At 60.8% G+C, this 14,635-nt stretch overlaps 2 protein-coding genes across 5 annotated transcripts; one reads left to right on the top strand and one right to left on the bottom strand.

Moving 5' to 3' along the window:
- The first annotated feature begins 9,233 nt into the window (after window positions 1-9,233).
- Window positions 9,234-10,772, top strand: CLDN9 (claudin 9). The gene is made up of 2 exons (XM_042972168.1): window positions 9,234-10,190; window positions 10,483-10,772. Exons 1-2 carry the CDS (start codon window positions 9,572-9,574, stop codon window positions 10,602-10,604), a joined length of 741 nt encoding a protein of 246 aa, XP_042828102.1. The 5' UTR covers window positions 9,234-9,571; the 3' UTR covers window positions 10,605-10,772.
- A 256-nt stretch (window positions 10,773-11,028) lies between these two features.
- Window positions 11,029-14,344, bottom strand: CLDN6 (claudin 6). 4 transcript variants are annotated; one of them, XM_042970890.1, is made up of 3 exons: window positions 13,377-13,658; window positions 12,146-12,300; window positions 11,029-12,052 (listed from the first exon to the last, which is right to left on the bottom strand). In XM_042970890.1, the coding sequence occupies exons 2-3, from the start codon at window positions 12,275-12,277 to the stop codon at window positions 11,612-11,614; spliced, it is 573 nt and encodes a 190-aa protein (XP_042826824.1). In that variant the 5' UTR covers window positions 12,278-12,300; window positions 13,377-13,658; the 3' UTR covers window positions 11,029-11,611. The 4 variants fall into 4 exon arrangements, with proteins under 4 accessions (XP_042826824.1, XP_042826825.1, XP_042826823.1 ...); XM_042970891.1 differs by having other exon boundaries at window positions 12,185-12,300; XM_042970889.1 differs by lacking the exon at window positions 13,377-13,658 and adding an exon at window positions 14,273-14,344 and having other exon boundaries at window positions 11,029-12,300.
- Between the last annotated feature and the right edge of the window lie 291 nt (window positions 14,345-14,635).

The raw sequence follows: 14,635 nt of genomic DNA, 5'->3' as shown, positions 1-14,635 counted from the left end.
AAAAAAATATCCAACTAGGTGTCTCAGTGGGTTAAGCGTCCGACTTCAGGTCATAACCCCACAGCTGGTGAGTTCGAGCCCTACGTCGGGCTCCAAGCTGACAGCATAGAGACTGCCTAGGGTTCTCTCTCTCCCCTCTCCCTCTCTCTCTGCCCTTCCCCCGCTCATGCTTTCTCTCTCAAACGCTAAAATAAAATATCCAAATAGTCTCATCTTTCTCTGCCCCAAGGTATACACTAAATCACATCTTTTTACTGATGTTAGGAAAGCACAAGCTAAAGATGGAGCCACTTAGGCCAAGTCCCCAAAGGGGAGCTTAGTACCTTACCTACCTTACTAACTTTCCAACCTTCCTCCGGGAAACGTAGTCTTAACCGGTCAGGGATTTTCTAGTCCGCACTACTGGGGTAATGTCACATGGGCCTCACCATCCCCCCCACCGAAGGAATATGAGGTAATCTACCTAAATTCTCCTCTGCCCCCCTCCTCCCCTTTCCCCTCTAAGAGAAGGTGACCTTGCTGTCACAATCTTTTCTTTAGCTAAACTTTCTTGCCTCACCCTCCTTCCTGTAAAAACCTTCCATTCTGCCCAACTCCTTGCAGCTCCCTTCTACTTGGTGGATGGGATGCTATCCAATCCATGAATCGCTTAAAGCCAGTTAGAGCTTCAAAATGACTCAGTTGATTTTTTGTTAACAGTAACAAAGGATTAGAAGCTAACATCTGGGCACAGGGCCCGCCCAGCACACTGTCCTTGAGTGATATCCTGCCTAACTCACCTAGAAATTTTAAAAAAAAAAATTTTTTTAATGTTTATTTTTTAGAGACAAAGAGAGGGAGAACACAAGTGGGGGAAGGACAGAGAGAGAGGGAGACACAATCCCAAGCAGGCTCCTGGCTCTGAGCCAGCAGCACAGAGCCCGAGGCGGGGCTCAAACCCACCAACCATGAGATCATGACCTGAGCTGAAGTCGGATGCTTACCTGACTGAGCCACCCAGGCACCCCAAAATGTTTTTTTCTATATGATTTGCTTTTATTTTTTCATTTTGAGAGAGTGAGCTCGAGCAACCGAGGGACAGAGGAAGGGAGAGAGGGAAGGGGGGGGAGGGAGAGGGAGAGGGAGGGAGAGAGAGAGAGAGAGAGAGGGGGGAGAGAGAGAGAGAGAGAGAGAGAGAGAGAGAGAGAATCTCAAGCAGGCTCCATGCTCAGTGAAGACCCATGATGCCGAGATCATGACCTGAGCCGAAATGAAGAGTCAGTCACTCAACTGAACCACCCAGGCACCTCTCACCTAGAAATGATCTAATATTTTAATAAAGGTTTCTATATTCCAGTTTTAAAGAGAGTTACCATCCCTTCATTTCTGATTGTCACCCACCCGTCATTCATATCTTAACAATAACGCAAATGCTACATGTCATCAAATTTCGGGTTTTTAAGTTTTTAAGCATATTAAATATATTTATTTTGACAGAGAGAGAGAATCCCAAGCAGGCTACTTTGTTCAGCACAAAGTTCCGCTCAGAACTCCGTCTCATCACTGGGGGATATCATGACCTGAGCCAAAATCAAGAGTGAGCCGCTTAAACAACCGAGTCACTAGGCCACCCCTAAATTTTGGTTTTGAATTCTCTTTTCTTTAAGATAATTGAGATCTGCACTGGTCTTGACCCACGTCCAGGCGCGCCTCGTTCCGGGACTGCTAAGTGCAACCCCGGAACAAGAGGGCCGCCCTATCGCCTCGTTGGCCGCCACGGGAATGCAGCGACTCAGCCGACGCTAAGGCCAGGTGGGGGCGCCAACTGCGCGTGTGCAGCGCCTGGTCTCGGGGCTAGTAGGGGGTGGGGCCAAGGGCACCGCGGGACACCGTGATTGGTTGAGACCGTGGGAGGGCTGAAAGGAGACGCTGACAGGGAGCGCTGCCGCCTCTGATTGGCCGCCACAGCAGCTCGTTCTACCTGGCGGGACGCACGCGAAGGCCGCCAGCGCACTGACCCGTGATTGGCCGGGTCGGCCCCCGCGCGGTGCGTGGCCGCCGTAGGGGAGGGAGGAGGTCGCTGCGCCGCCGCGACGGCCAAGCTGGCGGCGCGGCTCCCCCGCTCCCGCTCGAACCCGCGGCTCGTGCGTGCCCGCGCCCACTCGCGGCTGGGCCGGTCCCGCACGTCGCTGTCGCTGACCCCGCCGCCCGTGCCGTCCCTGCCGCACCCGCCGCTGCCGGGCCTGCCGCCCGGCCTGAGCCCCACGCCGCCGCCGCCGCCGCCCTCGGCGCTCGCCCTGGCGGAGCTGCCGCCTCTGCCCGCGCTTCCGCTGCGGCCCGAGCCGCTGGCACCCTGGGGCCCCGGCGCCCACCTGGCGCTGCCGGAGCTGCCTCCCGAGGCCTGCGTGCCCGCGCCGCCCGCCGCCGCGCTCGCGCTGCAGGACCTGCCGCGCCTACCGGCGCCCGCGCCGCCGCCCGCGCACCTGCCGCTGCCGCCGCTGCCCGAGGCCGCCGTCGCCGCCACGCCCGGGCCTGTAGGCGCGCGCGGCCGCCCGCCCCTGGTCGCCGAGCCGCCCCCGCAACCGCTGCCGCCGCTGCCCGCGAGGCCTTCGCCCTCCAACCTGCTGGCGCCGCCCGCGCCCCGCGCTCCCTGGCTGCTGCCCGCCGTCCCTCCGCCGCTGCCGCCGCCGCCGCCGCCGCCGCGGACGCCGCCGCCGTACCTCTTCCTGTCGCCTCCCTGCTGATGGCCTGGCCCTTGCGAGGCCGTGGACCCCGAGGGGCTGCGGGCGGGTGAGTAGGCCGTCCTGCCTGGACACCGGGGCTGGGCGCCCTCACCGCCTTCGCATCTGGCAGATTGAGAAAGCGCCGGTGAGAGCCTAGACTGGGGAAGCGCCAGGCAGTGTCAGAGGAGAGGCCCAGCTTTGGGGTGGAAGGGGCAAGTCTAAAAATAAATTCGTTTTAAGAATAGGGTCTTTATTCCGTTTTGCCCTACTGCCCTACAGCCAGCCTCTTGCCTGGTTATTTGAGAATGTAACTCATCCCTTGTGCAGATAAGTTGGCTGCTTATCCGGGGCGGTGGGGACAGGGGGCACGCGGCGCTTGGCTTGAGGAAATGAAAACAAGACTTCAAAATGTTCTGACTGGGTATGCGAGGTGTGTCATTTTCCCTTATAAAGTGAAGGGTTCGGATGTCGTCACTAAGGTCCTGTTCCTTTGCATGTGTATGGCTTCTGGGAAACTTGCTGCCTTGCAAGCCTTGAGTCCAACTTTCTTTTCTTGTTTTTAATGTTTATTTATGTTTGAGAGACAGAGCATGAGCAGGGGAGGAGCGGAGAGGGGGAAACAAAGAAGCCGAAGCAGGCTCCAGGCTCTGAGCTGTCAGCCCAGAGCCCGACGCGGGGCTCAAGCTCACCAAACACGGGATCGTGACCTGAGCTGAAGTCTGACGCTTAACCCACTGAGCCCCCCAGGCGCCCTTTGAGTCAGACTTTGGACTGAAAGAGATCCAAGGATTGTGCAGGTCTGGATGCACCAGAATAGCAGCGGTGCTGATGGACAAGTGATACTGGGCCCTGGAGGAGCAGCCTCACATGCAAGGCCTGGGTCATCCCCAGGGACGGGAAGGCTCCCAAGGTGAGTCATGAAAGGAAGCCCCTATTCTGTCCCCGTTTTACTTGCCCTCCCCTCCACCCCCCCCCCCCCGCCAGGTTCTCCCCAGCCTGTACAACTCAGAATAAAGTTCCCTTTGTTACTCAGGTGGCTTGGGCTCAGGTAACAGGCAGATGTCCTATCTCATTGGGCTCTTCTACAGCAACTCGAGCGTGGTATCAGGAAGCCAACTTGACCTTGGGCGACCTCTGAGAGCCTGGAACCCACTAGCAAAAAAGGCAGTATATGAATTGCTTGTGACTGCTTCAGCAAGCCACCACAAATTGGATGGCTTAAAATAAAATGACTTTACCAGAAACCCCAAATCAGGGTATTGCAGGGCTGTGCTGCTTCCTCCCAAGGCTCTAGGGGAGGATCCTTCCTTGCCTCTCCAAGCTCCTGGCGGCCCCTGGCGTTCCTTAGCTTGTGGCCACATCCCTCCAGCCTCAGCCTCCGTCTTCACATGGCCTTACCCTGTGTCTGTGTCTCACATCTTCCTCTTTTTCCTCTTTTGACACCTGTCGTTGGATGTAGGCCCCATCCTGAATACAGAATGGTCTCATCTTGAAGTTTTTAATTTATTTTAATTTAATTACAGCTGCAAAGGCCTTTTCTTTTCTTTCCTTTCCTTTTGTCTTTTTCTTTTTTTCTTTTCTCGTTTATTTATTTAGAGAGAGAGAGAATCCCAAGCAGGCTCCGTGCAGTCAGCACAGAGCATGACACAGGGCTCAGTCTCAGGACTGTGAGATCAGATCATGACCAGAACCAAAATCAAGAGTTGGACACTTAACTGACTAAGCCACCCAGTCCCTTTTTCCAGTTAAGGCCAAATTCAGAGGTTCCAGGGCTTAAGACCTGGACATGGTGTGGGGGCCACCATGCATTCTATACCAGTAGTGTCCTGTTGCTGGGGGCTCTGGCCACCTTCAGAGCCGTCTTCCCAGCTTTCCTTATCACTCTATTTAATCCCTTATCACTCTATTTAAAACCCTATTTCTTGCTTGAACCTTGCTGTCCCTTGGAGTCCTTGGGCAGGAGCCAAAGTCACTGGTACCTTCATGATGACTCCCCTGCCCTTGTCTTGAATTCTGGCCGTGTTCCCATTCCTGCTGGTTTGCTCTCTTCACCCTCTTCACATCCTGGAGCTCTCTTCTCCTCTCCACTGAGAATCAGACCAAATGGGAGGGACAAGACTGAATGTCCACTCTTTGTAAGAACACAGCAGTGAGGTGAGGGGCAACCCCCTCACCTCTAAACTCCAGACGGATAAAGACTGCTATTTGAAGGCTGACGGTTACGACAGAAATAAAGTTAATTGCTACCCAATCCATGGCGTCTGACCAGGTTTACGAGGGAAACCGCCATGATGCTGTGAACAAAATACTCTAGTCCCAAGTCGGTACCTACAGTGGTCCCCAAGGTGTGTGGGGTGCTCGCTGCCTGGGCAAATTCTTGTAGTGACCCTGGGGGCGGGCAAGGCAGGCGTCTCCCTTCGTTTTACAGCCGGGAGGCCCCCCGGAGATCGCTGCAGTTGTGACTTGCCCATCGAGGTCTGCCCTGGCTCCGTTAAGCTGCCCACAGCAGGTGGTGAACAACTGGTGCCTTCTGTGGCGGGGACAGACACGGTGAAGGTGCCGCCCAGGGTGGACGGTGGCTCCCGGTGTAACCAGATCCAGGTGCGGTTCTCTGCGGAGACTTCCCGGCGCAGGGTGCCTGCAGGAGCGGGGAGAGGGAGGGGAGGCAGGGGAGGACCTCGGCAGGGTGTGGGTGGGGTGGTGCATGCGGGTTGCTGTGCTGCGACTGGGAGGCCTGGCTCAGCGCCGCCCCCCCCCCCCCCATACCCACACTGTGCTCTGGGACAGGGTCTGGACGCCTTCAGGCTTGTCCTGTTTCTCACGAGTACATGTGGCCAAGTTCTCATTGCCCCCCCATTCCCCCACCTTGTTTCTGGGTCTGTAAAATGGGGGTAGTAACCCAGCAAGAACGGATATGCGACCTCGGGCTTCATCTGCCCGTTTTTGGTTCAGTGGCCAGCAGATCTGGCCTTTCTCTTAACAAAGTCTGGGGCCTTGGGCACCTCCGAACCAGAGGCTGATGCTGCCCTTGGGCCGTACAGCCCCCGTGCCCACCCCCATGCTCTCCTTGGCCCCATGATGGCCCCCTGACCTTTCGTTCCCGTCTTTGTCTTTGGGCCACACTTTCCTCCAAAAGCCTGGTGGAGGTGAGGATTGAAGGTAGCCCGCCCCCGCCCTTCCCCCCTCTAAGCCGGCCGTGTCTTCCGCCCACCTGAGCGGCCCTGCCCGCTGCCCTCTGGAGAACACAGATAGGGTCCAGTTCTACCACCCACCGAAGCAGCAACTGGGGCAGGCCACACCCCCCCGTGCCTCAGTTTCCCTCCACAGTAGTATATTGGGGCAGTTTTCCCTCCCCCACCTCTTTCCCCGGCGGAGGCAGTGGGGGTGGAGATTCCAGTGGATGTGATGAAGTGCCTTTGAGACGGTAACCGCACAGAGGGAGTCCCCACCTCTCCATATCAATGACATTCCGGCCCCAGCTACAGTCCCCGCTGGGCCCCAACTTTAACCCTTTGGTTCTCGGATCCAACCAAGTCCGGGTGGACCTGGGGACCCAAGACCCGGCCTGAGTGAGGGCTGAGGGTGGAAAGCGCCTTCCGGGGTCTCCCCGGCATCGTCCTTGCTGCCCACCCCTCCTGCGGGCGGTTCCCCTGACCACCTCCGGCGTCCTCTCGGCCCCTCCCTGCTCTCGGACAGATCGTCCCACTTTTAACCTCCCCGAAGGCCTTGAGGGGGAGGTGCGTTGTCTTCTCAAAGGGGGGAAAGAGTAGACTTAGGTGGGAGGAAGCTGAAGCTTCCCCGGGCCCCCCACCACGGGTCTGGTTCCGATTGGTCTGGGGGTGTCTTCAGCCTCTGAGCACTCACCTCTCGTGTGTGTGGGTCTTTGTGCTTGAGTGTTGACGTGTCGAGCCCAAGAAGAATTGGGATCTAAAACAATTAGGGTCGTCAGTGCCACCTCTGGGCACGATGTGTGTGCAGCGCTCCCCCCTCCCCCCCCCCCCCCCCCCCGCACTGGCCCTGTGACGACATCAGGGGTTTAAAGCTGCCTGTGAAACTGGGGGGTCCTTGCGGCCGGGCCCAACTGCAGGCTCTCGGGCAAACCGGGCTGGGTGGGTCCCACTGTGCCGAGGCTGTCTCTGCGCCCAGGGACGGGAAAGACCCCCGGCCAGGCTGCCCAGGACGCAGGCGCTGCGGGAGGGTTGCCGGGCCCCTCCGATACCTAGGCTTGCTGCTGCCTCCTGACACCTGCTGGAACCTGTGTGGCTGGATTCCTTGGGCCCTGAATGCCTGCCTCTATTTGTCCTTCTCAGCCACCCCTCCCCTCCCCTTCTTACCAGTCACCCCTCCCCACCCACCCTGTAAAATCTAGAGCCCCAGGGCTGGATTAGCTGGACAAACCCCACGATTCCCCAGGCCCATCACAGCCTGCAGGGGGCTCTGACCACTTGCCCCCCCCCCCACTGCCCACCATGTCCACCCGGCCACCAAGTCGGCCCCTCACAAGGGAGGAGCACCCCTCCCCCCCGCCCCCAGCCAGCTGAAAAGCTGAACCTGTGGGGAGGCAAGGGTGTGGAGGAAACTCTAGCCACCAGCGTCTACCTTTCAGACCCATTCATCGGCCCACTTATCGGCGCTGGTCTCAGTCTCCATTTTATTAATGTTTATTTATTTTTGACGGAGAGACAGAGCATGAGTGGGGGAGGGGCAGAGAGAGGGGGAGACAGAATCCGAAGCAGGCTCCAGGCTCTGAGCTGTCAGCACAGAGCCCGACCCTGGGCTTGAACCCACAAACCTCAAGATCATGACCTGAGCCGAAGTCAGATGCTTAAGTGACTGAGCCACCCAGGTGCCCCTTTCAGTCTCTGTTTTAGAGGGAGGGGCTCTCAAGCTTTTTTTCGTCACTGAGCCTTTTGCAGATCTGATGAAAGTATAAACTTCTAAAAAATGCTAAAACCCATCCCCAGAAGCAGTGCACCCGCTCGAAGTTAAAATCCTTTGTAAACGAAGTCCCACTGAACAGGTGAAGAGGCACCCAGTGCGTGCCACCCCCAGGTGTATGTGGGGGCCTCGCAGGCCTGCCCCCCCCCCCCCGTTGGCCCTGCTAGATCCGGCCTGGTCCCAGCACCCCCCTCCCGGCCTCCGCGGGCAGTCAACGGGTGCCTCCCCGTGGGGCAGACGGGCCAAGGCCCTCAGGAGGAGGTGTGGAGGCGAGAGGCCCTCCCAGGTGAGGGCCCAGCTCTGCCTTGGAGAGTCCTCCCAGCCCCCCAGGAAACGGTATGAAGGAAGGCTCCCCACCCCTGTTCCTCTTCCCTCAGTTCCTAGCAGCCAGGAAGAGGCTTGAGGGAGTTCATGACCACCCCCCCAAAACGAGGGGCTCATGTTTGTGGGTCCCACGAGGTTTCTCACAGGGGTCTTTGTCCTAAGGAGGTTAAGGACCTTGGCCTTCCATAATCTATCCCTAGTTGGGGGCAGGATTTGAGCTGTAGTCTGACTCCCAGGCTGCCCCCCACGGGAGGAGTCACAGGCACCGAGGAGGTCTTCAGGACGGGTCGTTGTTCCTGGAGACGGTGAGCAGGCTCACCCCTCGCCCTCCTCCGTGGTGTCTCTGACAGAGTGATCACTTGCTCCTCACAGGAAAGAGTGGGGTCCTGGGGCTTCACCCCCATCCTGGGCTCCTGTCTCCACTACTCATCCCCCTTCACCCCACAGACCCCTGCATGCCCCTCCCCAACTTCCACAACAGCGCCTTCATCCTTTGCCACTAGAGACCTTCAGCAGCTCGGCCGAGCCCTCAGTTTCAGTGTGGGGGGCGGGAAGGGCACACCTGAGCTGAGGTTGAAGTGGGGGGGGGTTTCTAGGCCGTTGCCTGGGCGATGCCACCTGAGCTGGGCACCGGCACCTGTTGCCGGGGGAACAGTGCGGGCGGGGCCCCTCCCTTGGGAGCAGCCAGGGCCACAGGGCTGAGACTGGAGACGGATCGGATTCCTGAGAGTCCCCGGCGGGCAGGGGGACAGGGGCGGGGGTGTGCGATACTGGGGGATCTGGGCGTGTTTGCCACGTAGAGTGAAACGGGGTCGCAGGGAGCAAAGACGACAAGAAGGGGTGGCTGGGGGAGGAGTAGGAGGCGGCTCAGGAAGGCCGCCGAGCCTCCGCTTCTCAGTGCAGAGCCTGTTACTTTTATGACCCCCCCCCCCCCCCCCCCCCGCCAATCCTTACTCCCCAGCTGGTCCTCAGTCTCCCCTTTCCTTTGTCCCTGTGTTCCCACCGGCCCGGATGTTCTTTCCTCCCCGGCTCCCGGTCTCCGTCCCGCCTCCCAGGCTCCCCACCCCACCCCCGCCGCCTTCTCCCTGTAGCTCAGGCTTCACCGCTCTCAGCTTTGCTGCCCCTCCCCTGCCTCGGCCTCAAAACCCCGCCTGCGTCTGGGAGCCGGCCCGAGTCCCCAGGTGACACCCACAGCGGGTGTGCTGCTCGGCGTGAACCTGTGCCTGCCGGAGGGACAAGGCTCTCTGCAGCCCGAAGGTGGGTCAGGAGGGTCTGTGCAAGCTGGGTCAGACGGGCGGCAGCTGGGACGCCAGGACGTGAGTGCCTGCAGGGTGGCAGGAGCAGCGTCCACCGGGCATCTGATGGGCAACGGGCCCCTCGAAGGGACACCGCTACTCCGCTGAGCGGGACTGTGAGACTGTGAGATCCACTTGTGCGTGTGGGGGTCAGAGAGGTGCTTTGCAAGAGGCCCACAGATGTGAGGACGGTCCTGGCCGAGGACACAGACTTCCCCACGTTCTGGGCACCGAGACCCCCACCCGGCGGCCCCTGACGTACCCCTGTGAGTCAAGCGGGCCGTCTAGGGTTAAGAAGACCTGAGGGGACAGATGGCGTCAGCCGGCCTTGAACTCCTGGGCATGACCCTGTCCGTGCTGGGCTGGCTGGGCACCCTGGTGTCCTGTGCCCTGCCCCTGTGGAAGGTGACCGCCTTCATCGGCAACAGCATCGTGGTGGCCCAGGTGGTGTGGGAGGGGCTGTGGATGTCCTGCGTGGTGCAGAGCACGGGCCAGATGCAGTGCAAGGTGTATGACTCCCTGCTGGCGCTGCCCCAGGACCTGCAGGCCGCCCGCGCCCTCTGCGTCATCGCCCTCCTGTTGGCTCTGCTCGGGCTGCTGGTGGCCATCACGGGGGCCCAGTGCACCACCTGCGTGGAGGACGAAGGTGCCAAGGCCCGCATCGTGCTCACCGCAGGGGTCCTCCTCCTCCTCTCGGGCATCCTGGTGCTCATCCCGGTCTGCTGGACCGCGCACGCCATCATCCAGGACTTCTACAACCCCCTGGTGGCCGAGGCCCTCAAGCGGGAGCTGGGGGCCTCCCTCTACGTGGGCTGGGCCGCCGCCGCTCTGCTCATGCTGGGCGGGGGGCTCCTCTGCTGCACGTGCCCCCCACCCCAGATCGACCGGCCCCGAGGACCCAGGCTGGGCTACTCCATCCCCTCCCGCTCAGGTGCGTCCGGGCTGGACAAGAGGGACTACGTATGAGGCGGAGAGCGTCCCCGGAAGCCCGCTGCTCAGAGCCCTGACCTGGTGCCGGACGCCCTGTGGCAACCCTTGCCCTCCCCCCCCCCCCCCCCCCCCCCCCGCGCCGCGACGTCAACCCCTTCCCTTGGCGAAACCCGCTTTCCAGAAGCTCCAGTCAGGTCTGGCTCCGGAGGTGTGGCCAGCTGGCCCGGAAGAGTCCAGACCCTTCTGCGGGGGCCGGGGGTGGGGGCCCACACCTTCTTGTTTCCTCCACCCAGGCAGAGCGACGCTGGCCTGCCCCCACCTCCCACCACAATCTGCCTTCTTCTGGTCCAGGACTCCGGCTAGCACTCCTCTTCCTGAGGCCACCCCTGCCCCTAGGAGCCTGCCCCTCACCTGAAGGGCAGCAGCTCCTTGGTTCCAAAATGAGGAGGGGATCCCTGCCCTGGAGCGGGTCCCCGCCAGCTGGCCACCACCTGTACCCAGAAGTTCAGGCCCGGAGGCCCAGCCCCTCACCCCACCCTCTACTCCCCCCTGCCAGTAGGGAATAAACAGCATTTGTACCTTGGATTCTTCTGATCTGTGGTCAGGCGGGGAAGACCGGGTGGCCTTTCCTGGGACTGTCAGTCCAAGGCCCGCCCCAGGACGTGTCCCGTGGGCACCTTCACTCACCACTCGAGGTGTGAGGGTGAGAAAGATGAGCCACTTGCACCCACCTTCTCCCCCTGCCGGGCTGGCTCTCAACAGCCCCCCAGCAACACCCAAGGCAAGCGACAAAATAAGACGAGCTTTATTTAACAAAAACTGGGGGGGGCGGGGGGGGCGTGACAGAAGCGTGCAGGGGCTGAAGGTGAGCCAGAGGGGGGCGGGGGAGGTGGTCTAGGGCACAGCTGGGGCAGGACTCAGGGTAGAGGAGCCAGAGGTCAGAGGTCGGAACACTTGGAGGTGGGTGGTTCTTTGGTAACTTAAACCGCCCGCTCTTCTAAGGGCGGGCCACCTGAGGCTCAGGAGCCCCTGGGGGTTCAGAGGACCCACCACTAAGGAGGGACTCTTGGGGACAGGCTGCAAGCATCTGAACAGCAGGCAGCCTTCACGCTGGCCCGCGGCTGCGGGTTGGCCTCCGAGATGGGGATGTCCGGGGTGGAGAAAGATCCAGAAACTGTGAAGCATCACCTCCTTGGCTCCATCATCCAAAGGTGAGACGCACCAGCAGCAGAGCCCAAGAGAGATGCTGAGTTTCTTGGGTTACCAACTGAATTTTAAAAATGCCACTCCCCCCGCTCCTCCCGCCCCTCCCCCCCAAAAAAGATAAAAAACCACCCAAAGCTGCCTGGATCACCATCTCCACGTCTCCGGCTCAGGAAGTTAGACTCCGCTGTCAAGGGAGTCCCCGCTCCCCTACCGGAATTAGACATAATTCTTAGCGGGGTATTCGGAGGGACCCTGAGAGGTGCCATGTGCGGCAGAGGCGGAGTATCGGGCCATGTAATGGTTTGAGCCCCGGGCCCCCCCCGAGGGGCATGTGCAGCACAGCAGCCCCCCCCCCAGCAATAAAAGACCGGAGGCTGCCCAGCCCAGGTAGAGGGAGGCCCCCAGCTCCCGCTTTTGGGCCTCGGCCACCAAAGGGTTGTAGAAGTCCCGGATGATGGTGTGGGCGGTCCAGCAGACAGGGATGAGGGTCAGGACACCCGAGATGACAAAGATGATCCCAGAGACAAGCACCAGACGGGCCTTGGAGTCCTTGTCCTCCACGCAGGTGGTACACTTGGCTCCCGCGAGGTAGACCAGCAGCCCGAGCAGAGCCAACAGGAGGGCGACGACGCAGAGGGCGCGGGCGGCCTGCAGGTCCTGGGGCAGCGCCAGCAGGGAGTCATACACCTTGCACTGCATCTGGCCCGTGCTCTGCACCACGCAGGACATCCACAGCCCCTCCCACACCACCTGGGCCACCACGATGCTGTTGCCGATGAAGGCGGTCACCTTCCACAGGGGCAGGGCACAGGACACCAGGGCGTTCACCCAGCCGAGCAGCGTCAGGATGATCCCCAGGATTTGCAGGCCAGCGGAAGCCATGGCGAGGTTGAGGCTGAGAGGAGCTACGTTGGGGGACGCGAGGAGACTGCTGTTAAGACAGGCAGGTCGGTCCAGACCCTTTGTTCCCGTGCTAACTCTTCATGCCACATGCCGTGGCCTCCGGGAACACAAACGCTGGGAATCAGTACACCAGGGGCAAAGCACACTCTCTGAGCCTCATTTTCTCGTGGCCGAAACGAACACTTAATGCTTTAGCATCAGTTCCCCCCACCCCCGCCCCCCCACCTCCCGCCGGCTTTGGGATTGCCCTTGACTTACAAGAGCGAAAAAGTAAGCAACCCAGTCCTGGCTGTCTCGAGGGCAAATGAGACACAAAGCCCATACCAATGCTAGTCCATGGCCCCAGCCACTTTTCCTACATTTTATCAGATAGCAATTTCCAGGCGTTTCCTTAGGGCACACAGATGGTCGGTTGGTGCTAGCCATGAGTTGCAGGCTCAAAACCTGTCAGTTTCAACATCACGATTAGAGATCCAAGCTGCCTCCCAACCACCCAGTAGCAGTGTACAAACTCCTCACCCCAGCCCGGTTCCATCCCCCCAGGCAGGTGGTCATGTTTGTGTCTCAGGTGACCCACCTTCCCCGGCCTTGCCTGGCCCTGTTGGCCCAGTCCAGCCTCAGTCAAACCCCAGAGGGGCAGGAGCAGTGAAAACCACAAATACCACCCTCTCACCCAAAAGCGCTTCTTCCCCAGGGCTACCGGCTGCGCCCTGGGCCCGGCTCTTCCGCCCTCCCCTAGGGGTTCCGTGCGCATACCTCCAAGGTGGGGGACATTCTGTTGTGCGTTCTTGCCCCAAATGCCATCCTCTAAGGACTCAACTTCCCTAAAACGACCCGAAACCCTTGGAGTCTGCCCAGTGAACCAGCTCCTCCGCCGCAGCCCTGGCCCCCCCTCGCATCCCACTTGGTGTTGTGGCTGGCTGGGGGAGCAGTTCTGTTCAGGGTCCTGTTCTGGCTCTCCCTTCCCCAAAGTTCCCGCGCACGGTTTGGAGCTGAACTGAGCACCGGCCCCAGCAGTGTGGCCAAAGGACAGACAGACCGTCCACTCCTCATTTGCATCGCCCACGCCCAGCCATACCTGGCCGCGCTCTTCCCAAACCGGCTGTCAGTCCTCCAGGCCTCTGGCCCGGTTAGCGCAGGGGCCACGCCGGCCCAGGCACCCGGCATCTCTCCCCTCCGAGACCCTACCTCTGCCCTCGACCCCTTCTCTTTCCGCACACTGCGGGCTCGGCTTGGTCCGAGGGCGCCCACTCCCGCTCTCGACCCCTAGTTCCCTCCTGAGTCCTGCCCGAGGAAGGGTCGCCAGGTCCCAGCCCGGGAGGCGCTCTGCGGGGAGGGTTTAATGGCGGCGGGAGCAGCAGGGTCGGTTCCGGTAGGTGAGGGGGAGGGGAGCCCCGCCCCAGGGAGCAGAGCAGGTGGGGGAGGGGCGCCCGGGTTTCGGTGCCTTTGTCCCGGGGGAGGGGGAGGGGCGTTTAACCCTCCCGCGGCTGCAGAGGGACCTGATCTCTGCGGCTTCGGTGCAGATCCCCGGCCAGGAGCTGTGCCCCGGTGGCCGCAGCCAGATCAGCCCAGGTTCTCTACACGCACCCCCACCCACGCCGTCTGCACCCCACTCCTCGAGGAGTCTGCCTCTTCCCCTCCAACGCGCGCACGTTCCCCCAGGTTCACCTGCGAAGAAGCCCACTGGGATTCGTAGGAACCGCCGAGTGTGCGGATGGGGGCGGAGGCGGGGGGTCTTAAAGAGGCAGTGACGTCACCGGACCACCGCCCCGGGGAGGGGCAGAGACCCCATTCCGGACCTCCGCGGGCGCGCGAATCCCAGCTTCGTCAGTTGGGGTCGCTCGAGCCGGGGGCCGCTGCGCCCGCATCTGGCCCGGGGTGCGGGGGCCTCAGCTGGCGAACGTCGGGCCCGCAGCGGGTCGGGGCACAGGGCGTGGGGCCAAACGGAGCGTGGCTCTTGGCTCCGCTACTTACTAGCGCTGTGACCTCGGCAACTCGCCTAACCTTCCCACGCTCCAGGTTCCTACTCGGCCAAAAGGAGGCAAGAAGCCCACGTTTTATTGTGTAACTATGTCCTAAGGTAGAAACTAAAGACATATTATTATCATTATTTTGTTGTTGTTATTGTTCTGTTGTTATTATACCCTGGGGACCTTAGGAAAGCCGCAGGTGTCTCTGCGGTGGGCTGTTCCGTGTCCGATTCCGCCAGCACACGTCTCCCGGACTCCAGCTTCCAGAGGGCAGGGCCAGGGCTGCGTCCCTGCGGGGGTCCCAGCCGCTCGCGCCAGGAGGCGGTGTTTGTTGAGCGAATGACTGACCTCAGCGGGCCGGGCGGGG

The sequence above is a fragment of the Panthera tigris genome, chromosome E3 (assembly GCF_018350195.1).
Source record: "Panthera tigris isolate Pti1 chromosome E3, P.tigris_Pti1_mat1.1, whole genome shotgun sequence".
In the NCBI taxonomy this organism is placed as follows: Eukaryota; Metazoa; Chordata; class Mammalia; order Carnivora; family Felidae; genus Panthera; species Panthera tigris.
The sequence above is the reverse complement of the archived record's forward strand: the minus strand, read 5'-3'. Positions and strand labels throughout refer to the sequence as shown.